This window comes from Brassica oleracea, chromosome C8, assembly GCF_000695525.1.
Source record: "Brassica oleracea var. oleracea cultivar TO1000 chromosome C8, BOL, whole genome shotgun sequence".
In the NCBI taxonomy this organism is placed as follows: Eukaryota; Viridiplantae; Streptophyta; class Magnoliopsida; order Brassicales; family Brassicaceae; genus Brassica; species Brassica oleracea.
This window is the reverse complement of record NC_027755.1, coordinates 39,998,755-40,007,913: the sequence shown is the minus strand read 5'-3', so window position 1 is coordinate 40,007,913 and position 9,159 is coordinate 39,998,755. Positions and strand designations below refer to the sequence as shown.

General features: G+C 38.0%; 1 protein-coding gene across 3 annotated transcripts; it reads left to right on the top strand.

The window, feature by feature from the left end:
- Positions 1 to 2,577: 2,577 nt before the first annotated feature.
- On the top strand, positions 2,578 to 9,136 carry LOC106311432 (elongation factor 1-alpha 1). Of its 3 annotated transcripts, XM_013748622.1 has the most exons (4): positions 2,578 to 2,666; positions 3,362 to 3,843; positions 3,939 to 4,790; positions 8,834 to 9,136. In XM_013748622.1, exons 2-4 carry the CDS (start codon positions 3,382 to 3,384, stop codon positions 8,867 to 8,869), a joined length of 1,350 nt encoding a protein of 449 aa, XP_013604076.1. In that variant the 5' UTR covers positions 2,578 to 2,666; positions 3,362 to 3,381; the 3' UTR covers positions 8,870 to 9,136. The 3 variants fall into 3 exon arrangements, with proteins under 3 accessions (XP_013604076.1, XP_013604075.1, XP_013604074.1); XM_013748621.1 differs by lacking the exon at positions 8,834 to 9,136 and having other exon boundaries at positions 3,939 to 5,105; XM_013748620.1 differs by lacking the exons at positions 2,578 to 2,666; positions 3,362 to 3,843; positions 3,939 to 4,790 and adding exons at positions 6,643 to 6,749; positions 7,406 to 7,886 and having other exon boundaries at positions 7,982 to 9,136.
- The last annotated feature ends 23 nt before the right edge of the window (positions 9,137 to 9,159 follow it).

Here is a 9,159-nt window from a genome sequence, read left to right as displayed (position 1 = left end):
AAAGGAGTTATTCTCAGAGTCACATTGTCATGTACATGCAATGACTATAAATCATATTTATTATCATTAGTCTGATCTGATCTGATCTGCTCTGTTACTACTCTTAGGAAAATCGAAACTTTCTTGCAAAATGTGATTCTAAATGAGCGACCGAGCAACACTATTTCCAAACAGAGATTCAAGGTCCATCACTAGTTGGTTTTCTCTCAAGCCCTACAAATCAAAGAGTTGGCTTCTTAAGCTCATAGCAATCAACAAGTCTCTATTACAGATTTCAAAAAGACAGCCAAACCATTAGCTAAACCATTTAGTTAGAGGCAGAACCATAATCGGTTATCAGTCCACTGTAGCTGGTCTATCACATTGTCATGTACATGCAACATCGAGGTCAGCACATGCCAACATAGCACGTGCTCTTGTCTAGGATTATTCTAGAACCATTGTATGAGAGGGTCTCAACTTTTATCATAAGAGAAAAAGAAGAAAGAAAATGTGGAGAATCATTGTTGATTTTGGGAGGAAGGTTGGTCCCGTGTTGAAGAGAATGCTGAAAAAGAAATGGCTGAAGAAGATCAGAGGTTATAATCATTATGAAATTTTTTTTTTGAGCAAAATCATTATGAAATTATAGTTTGAAAACAAGATTTTTAACTCTTTATTTTTTTTTGTATTTTGGGGTTTAAAGGGAAGGTTGAGGAATCGTATTAGAGGGTTAGAGGTCAGTGTCCATTCACCGGAGGCATTTAGGTTTTTTTAAGTGTGTTTGAGTTTAGACTTTGTTCATGTTTCTTTGTCTTTTTTGCTTGGTTGATTTTGGTGGCAAAGAAAAAAAATGATTTCTTAAGGTATGTCAGAACGTTTTTTTTTATGTATGTAGGAGGAGTCGGCAATGGCGAAAGAGGAAGTCATCAGAGGCTGAGCATCTATTATTTGAACACTAGTATATGTCATGTCAACTTTCAAATTGCACAATATCCACACAGTCTTGTTTTCATAATATTGATAGTGTTCGGATATAAATTAATTACTAAGTTGTTTAAAAACATAGTAGCAATATAATATTATTTCCATAGTTACTTTATAATAGATGAATGTATTTAATTCTTACAAAAAAAAAATTGAATCCAATAGAATGTTTCTTTATAATAAGATAGACTAAAAGGGAAAACGTCAAATAAAAAATAGTATTAAAAGATAAAGTTATGGAAAACGTCTTCAAACGTCTCACACATTCACACGTTCACTGGCCTCGCATCGCCAGCCTAGACAAAACAAAAAGATAAAGTTATGGAAACCATATAATTTATATTCTTTGAAATATATTAGAACATTGAGGTATCTTTGTCATAATGTATAGCTCAGTGTTGTTCCTTAGCAGATTACCTATAGTAGTATTTAGGTAATCATCGTTTGACACAATCACAAGAACATCTCCACGTCGAAGCGTCTTTGCACATGAGATAATCCTATAGATTATATCAAGATCAAGAAGGTGTGGCTTTTCACCGGATTGGTTTCCTCCCTAATTATCTCATATCTCTAAAAAAGATATATGCATGTGTTCAACCGTCAAGCCATGTGGTTTATGGAAAATGATACGTTTTTGGCTATATATGCATCCTAGGGTTAGTATTGGTCTTGGCTATCGAGGTGGTTTTACTCAATTACTATGTATTGACTAGCTGTTTCGATGTTGACATGATTTTCTGCACCATGTTGACATGGAAGTTGTTGTGGCAAGTATTTGGTGTCCACTCTGCTTCACTCTGCATCTTTGGAATATCTAAAGACAAAGAGATCAAGTGGAATGAATTTAATCGTTCAGGTGTTTGACTCGACTATTCTCATAACTATCAACTTTATGTAGGAAAGATCATCTAAATTCTAAATTAAAATAATATTGTTTAAACTTTAGAAACAAACCTATTTATAATTGAATTTCAAATACAATTGGCAAAGATCTTTGATCGTATACCAAATATATATTAAGCTAAGTACTTGAATTGATTACTCATGTATAATTATCTAGGTATTTAATAGTATTTTAAAATATTTTCGCTATTTATTCGGGATTAAGTCCAGATCGATATAAATTCGTTTTGAGATTTTAAATTTTTTGCATTTTTCGGATATCAATTCGGGTTCGATTAAGGTAAACCCCATAATCTGAAATATCATAGAACAAAACCCTTTTATGTCGGTTTCGATTTGGTTCAGATTCATTTTTATCGGGTTTGGTTTGGTTTTCGAATTTGGTTTATTCGCCCCCACTCATAGTATCTACATTCTGCAGATTAATGTAGTTATGGGGGGAAAAAATGTAGTTATGGGATTCGGTTTAGTAACTAAACGTTGCTTGCAGTGTAGTTATGGGAATTATGAAACACGACCGAAGGTATCAATGTCATTTCGAGATTACATTAGAAGAACGGGCAAGTATTGAGAAATTACCGGAGGGTAAAAAATAAACAGTATTCTTCTTTTTCTTAACAACCGACCAAGGTTAAAAAAGAAAGGAGGACGAGATACAGGGGCATGATTGTAATTGTACATAAGATATGATCTTTAAACCCTAGGTTTCTTTCGCATCAGCAACTATAAATAATTCTGAGTGCCACTCTTCTTCGTTCCTAGATCTTCAGCCTCATCCATATCGCTTATCTGAGGTAAGCGTTTCCTCTTCTCTTCTCTCGATCTTCGTTGAAAAGGTCCTCGATACGTTATCGTTGTTGAGTTCCTTGACAGTTGATGATTGTTGCTGATAGGATCGGTTAGAATCGTTAAATCTATCGTCGTAGATCTTCTTGATTGTGGAATTGAGCTTCTAGGAAGTATTGTATCTTGTGATGGATAGTTGAGTGGATCTCTTTGAGTGAACTAGCTAGCTTTCGATGCGTATAACAGGATCCGATGATATCTTCGTCTAGAATCCAGATTTATTGTTTAATCTTGGATTTGATGCTCGTTGTTGATAGAGGATCGTTTATAATCGTTAATCTGGTGTTGTAGAGCTTCTTGATTCTGGAATTGAGCTTGTATGATGTATTGTATCATGTGATCGGTAGCTGATGGATACTAGCTAGCGTACGATGTTAAGATGCGTGTGATTTTCTATACTCAGTGTGTATTGTGAACTGATGATTCGAGAGCAGCAAAACAAGATCTGATGATATCTTCGTCTTGTATGCATCTTGAATTTCATGATTATTGCTAATTATAGCTCGCTTAGCTCAAAGGATAGAGCACCACAAAATTTATTGTGGTAGAAATCGGTTCGATTCCGATAGCAGCTTACTATGAGAATTGATATTGATATATGTCTACTGTGTTGATCGTTTATGTATTTATTTAATCGCTGCAGATTTGCATTGACAATTAGCCATGGGTAAAGAGAAGTTTCACATCAACATTGTGGTCATTGGTCATGTCGACTCTGGAAAGTCAACCACCACTGGTCACTTGATCTACAAGCTTGGTGGGATTGACAAGCGTGTGATCGAGAGGTTCGAGAAGGAAGCTGCTGAGATGAACAAGAGGTCTTTCAAGTATGCGTGGGTGTTGGACAAATTGAAGGCTGAGCGTGAGCGTGGTATCACCATTGATATTGCTCTCTGGAAGTTCGAGACCACTAAGTACTACTGCACAGTCATTGATGCTCCTGGACATCGTGATTTCATCAAGAACATGATTACTGGTACCTCCCAGGCTGATTGTGCTGTCCTTATCATTGATTCTACCACTGGTGGTTTTGAAGCTGGTATCTCCAAGGATGGTCAGACCCGTGAGCATGCTCTTCTTGCTTTCACCCTTGGTGTCAAGCAGATGATTTGCTGCTGTAACAAGGTAAATTAATTACTCAGTTTTCTTTGGCTATTGTGATGGTATTGTTATAGATGGGATACTAACGAATGTGTTGTGTATTTGTTTTCTTGTTGCAGATGGATGCTACTACCCCTAAGTACTCCAAGGCTAGGTACGATGAGATTATCAAGGAGGTGTCTTCCTACTTGAAGAAGGTTGGGTACAACCCGGACAAAATCCCATTCGTCCCCATCTCTGGTTTCGAGGGTGACAACATGATTGAGAGGTCCACCAACCTTGACTGGTACAAGGGACCAACTCTCCTTGAGGCACTTGACCAGATCAACGAGCCTAAGAGGCCATCAGACAAGCCCCTCCGTCTACCACTTCAGGATGTCTACAAGATTGGTGGTATTGGAACGGTGCCAGTGGGTCGTGTTGAAACCGGTATGCTCAAACCTGGTATGGTTGTCACCTTTGCTCCTTCAGGGTTGACCACTGAGGTTAAGTCTGTTGAGATGCACCACGAGTCTCTTGTGGATGCACTTCCAGGTGACAACGGCGGATTCAATGTCAAGAATGTTGCTGTGAAGGATCTCAAGCGTGGGTATGTTGCATCCAACTCCAAGGATGACCCTGCCAAGGGTGCTGCCAACTTCACTTCCCAGGTCATCATCATGAACCACCCGGGTCAGATTGGTAACGGTTACGCTCCAGTTCTTGACTGCCACACTTCCCACATTGCCGTCAAGTTCTCTGAGATCCTCACCAAGATTGACAGGCGTTCTGGTAAAGAGATCGAGAAAGAGCCGAAGTTCTTGAAGAATGGAGATGCTGGTATGGTGAAGATGACTCCAACCAAGCCAATGGTTGTTGAGACCTTCTCTGAGTACCCACCTCTTGGACGTTTCGCCGTGAGGGACATGAGGCAGACTGTTGCAGTCGGTGTTATCAAGAGCGTTGACAAGAAGGACCCAACCGGAGCCAAGGTTACCAAGGCTGCGGTCAAGAAGGGTGCCAAGTGAACTATCATCATCGAGACTCTATCATCATCAACCGCAGATGAACTAAAGAACTTTGTGTGTTTTAATACTCTAGTTTGGTACGTTGTTGCTTGTTTGTGTTACAGTTTCATCCCTTCTCCGTCAGAACGTAATTCTCGTAAATGGGTTCTTGATAGGAGGTGGCGGAGCTTCGTTACATAAAATCAGCATTGTTTTCGCGTTAAATTTGTTATCTGAATTTTGAGACTTCTTTTCATATTATGTTATGATATGGTGACATTCCTGCCGATATTGATTTCATTGTTTGTTTTTTTCACTCTATGCTTATTGGTTTTGAAAATAATTTCAAGAGGTATTCATCAAAAGAAATTATACGATGAGGAAGAACATTTGTGTCCGACTCTAAATCTATCGGTAAAGAACACAAAACAAAACAGTGAACCACCCAGTCAAACGAGTAGCCAAGTTTTAGTTTCTCCTCTGACCATATTTTATTTTGGGCTCATATTGGCCGGGCTTATGTTTCGCATATAATCAAACGAACATGAGCCACACTGACGTTCTTCAACAACATGTTGGGACATCTGCGTAGAGTTATTTGGTGTGACGATGGGTGCTAGCATACAGAGGCTTTCCATCTTTCCTTTTTAGCATCAATGCCTTTCCATCTTTAATTTAAGACCTGATTATCATTACATTGTTCATTTGAACAGGTTGTCCTATGTATAATCTATCGGTTACTAAGAACATCTCAAAAAAAAACTCTAAAACTTCAAATATATAGTTTTTTGTTCTCGAAAAAAACTTCAAATTTAAAGTTTCAATACAATCTTTGGAGTTTCGAGGAGTTCAATATTCAAAATTTCAAATTTGAAATTTCGTTTTTTTATTCGTATTTTGATCTTTAAAATTAATTATACTTTACATTTATGATTCTTAAGTATTTTTCTTACTTATCTTTTTAACCCTTAAAATTTGTATATACCATAAATATTTCAAGTTTACTTTTATATTTTACACATAAAATTAAATAAAACTTTTAACATAAGATTTATAATATTTTAAAACTAGAATTAGACAACAAAAATATTGTCGACAAAAAAAAAAAAAAAAGACAACAAAAATATTACAAAAGAAAGTTAATTAAAAAAATTAAAGGTAAAAAGAAATAATTATTACACAAATTTTAATATTACAAAAACATTAATAGTTTGGTAAATTTTCTCCGGAACCTCCAAAATCTCTAAAACACTGTCTAACATTTTTTTGTGTAACCAAAGATTGAGCATTACAAAATAATTTTATGAAAATGTCGTAATTTGCTTGTAGTTTAATATTTAATTATGTATTTCTATTTATAATTTTATATATTTAGTGTAATATTTTAATAATTGATATTACCTTAATATTTTAAGGTATGTACTAGTTATTTATAAAAGTTTAATAGATTTATATTAATACCAACAAATATAAGAATCATAATGTAAAATACAAATAAATTTGAAGTTAAGTTTAAGTTTTGCTTTTGGAGAAATACACTTTGAAACATCAAATAGAGAAAAATATCTTGAAATTTCAAATTTAGAATTTTACGAAACTCTAAAATAGAGTTTTTCGGAGACGGTGTGAGTAACGTTAAATATTTCAATATGGTGAAGGAGCATTTAAATGTTAATGAATTTGTTTTGTGTATCCTTTTGGATCAAAACATTCACAACAGTCAACTTGAGCCCGAAGCTATTATGTATGACCGACCTCAAAGGCCCAAACGCCTAAGAGTATTGACTATTGACGGTGGAACAAGGGTACGATCGTAATTCTAGTATGATATTATTGTTCAAACCCTACATTTCTTTCGAGGCGTCCCTATGTATATAAACCACGTATCCACTCTCGTAACAGCCACTAATCTCGATCTTTCTTCAACCTAGCCGCTACACTGAGGTAAGCCTCTCGTCTCGCATCTACGATCTGTGTTCATATTCTTCTACCGATCTTAGCTGAAACAGTTTCGATCCTTCAGCTTCGATGATTCTGTACATACTCCTCATGGATTATATGCTCTCTGTTGATAGATCGTTTTAGATTCGCTGATCTGTGGTCTAACTTCTTATTGATTGATTAATTCAATGTTGATACTGCTCTCTTTGTCATCGGATCGATCTTGTTATGAGTTGTATGTTGACGATTGATTGTTGGTTAGATCTATCTGAGAAAACTATCTGTGATTGGGAATGTGTGATTCATGATCTGCGTAACAATCCGATGTTACCTTCGTCTTGTTTTAAAGTCGTTGAAACTCTCGGATTGTTTGCTATAGATCTCTTGGATCTTCCTGAGTTTCTTGAATTATAGCTTGCTTAGCTCAGTGGATAGAGCACCACGAACTTTCTGTGGTAGAAATCGGTTCGACTCCGATAGCAGCTTTTTTTGACAGCTTCGTTTTCATAAAGATGAATTTGATGTAGTTTGATGTTTGATGAGTATTATATACGCGATGATTTTTACAGCTTCGTTTTTATAGCGAGTGTCTAAAGTTTTGATTAATATCATATATTTTCTACTGTGTTGATCGTTTTTGTATTGTTTAATCTCTGCAGATTCATTTGACAAGTAGCTATGGGTAAAGAGAAGTTTCACATCAACATTGTGGTCATTGGCCATGTCGATTCTGGGAAATCGACTACCACTGGTCATTTGATCTACAAGCTTGGTGGTATTGACAAGCGTGTGATTGAGAGGTTCGAGAAGGAAGCTGCTGAGATGAACAAGAGGTCCTTCAAGTATGCGTGGGTGTTGGACAAATTGAAGGCTGAGCGTGAGCGTGGTATCACCATTGACATTGCTCTTTGGAAGTTTGAGACCACCAAGTACTACTGCACAGTCATTGATGCTCCTGGACATCGTGATTTCATCAAGAACATGATTACTGGTACCTCCCAGGCTGATTGTGCTGTCTTGATCATTGACTCCACCACTGGTGGTTTCGAAGCTGGTATCTCCAAGGATGGCCAGACACGTGAGCATGCTCTCCTTGCTTTCACCCTTGGTGTCAAGCAGATGATTTGCTGCTGTAACAAGGTAAATTAATTACTCAGTTTTCTTTGGCTATTGTGATGGTATTGTTATAGATGGGATACTAACGAATGTGTTGTGTATTTGTTTCCTTGTTGCAGATGGATGCTACTACCCCTAAGTACTCCAAGGCTAGGTACGATGAGATTATCAAGGAGGTGTCTTCCTACTTGAAGAAGGTTGGGTACAACCCGGACAAAATCCCATTCGTCCCCATCTCTGGTTTCGAGGGTGACAACATGATTGAGAGGTCCACCAACCTTGACTGGTACAAGGGACCAACTCTCCTTGAGGCACTTGACCAGATCAACGAGCCCAAGAGGCCATCAGACAAGCCCCTCCGTCTACCACTTCAGGATGTCTACAAGATTGGTGGTATTGGAACGGTGCCAGTGGGTCGTGTTGAGACCGGTATGCTCAAGCCTGGTATGGTTGTGACCTTTGCTCCTTCTGGGTTGACCACTGAAGTTAAGTCTGTTGAGATGCACCACGAGTCTCTTGTGGAGGCACTTCCAGGTGACAATGTCGGATTCAATGTTAAAAATGTCGCTGTGAAGGATCTCAAGCGTGGTTACGTTGCATCCAACTCCAAGGATGACCCAGCTAAGGGTGCTGCTAACTTCACTTCCCAGGTCATCATCATGAACCACCCTGGTCAGATCGGAAACGGTTACGCTCCAGTTCTTGACTGCCACACTTCCCACATTGCCGTCAAGTTCTCTGAGATCCTCACCAAGATTGACAGGCGTTCTGGTAAAGAGATTGAGAAGGAGCCCAAGTTCTTGAAGAATGGGGACGCTGGTATGGTGAAGATGACTCCGACCAAGCCTATGGTTGTTGAGACCTTCTCTGAGTACCCACCTCTTGGACGTTTCGCCGTGAGGGACATGAGGCAGACTGTTGCAGTCGGTGTCATTAAGAGCGTTGACAAGAAGGACCCAACCGGAGCCAAGGTGACCAAGGCTGCCGTCAAGAAGGGTGCCAAGTGAACTACCTTGAGGAAAACTCTATCATCCGCAGTTGAAAACAATTTTAGTTTTTTGGTTACATTAGTTTTGTATTTGGCCGCTTGTTTGTGTTGCAGCTTCGTTACTTCTCCGTCAGAGCTTTGTTCACTTAACTGGGTTCTTGATCGGAGGTGGTGAAGCTACTCATTACTCTAGCTTCCTTCTTTTTTACTTTGTTTTGCTTTCGGATTCTGAACTATTTTGGATGCTCTCTTTATAATGAATATGGTATGTCGTTCCTGCGGTTAATGTCTTGTCTACTTCTTTACCGT

Coding starts and splice junctions, on each gene's coding strand:
- LOC106311432 (XM_013748622.1), top strand. CDS start 3,382: ATGGGTAAAGAGAAGTTTCACATCAACATTGTGGTCATTGGTCATGTC. Junction 3,844..3,938: donor TGATTTGCTGCTGTAACAAG/GTAAATTAATTA, acceptor TTCTTGTTGCAG/ATGGATGCTACTACCCCTAA. Junction 4,791..8,833: donor AGGACCCAACCGGAGCCAAG/GTTACCAAGGCT, acceptor ACCGGAGCCAAG/GTGACCAAGGCTGCCGTCAA.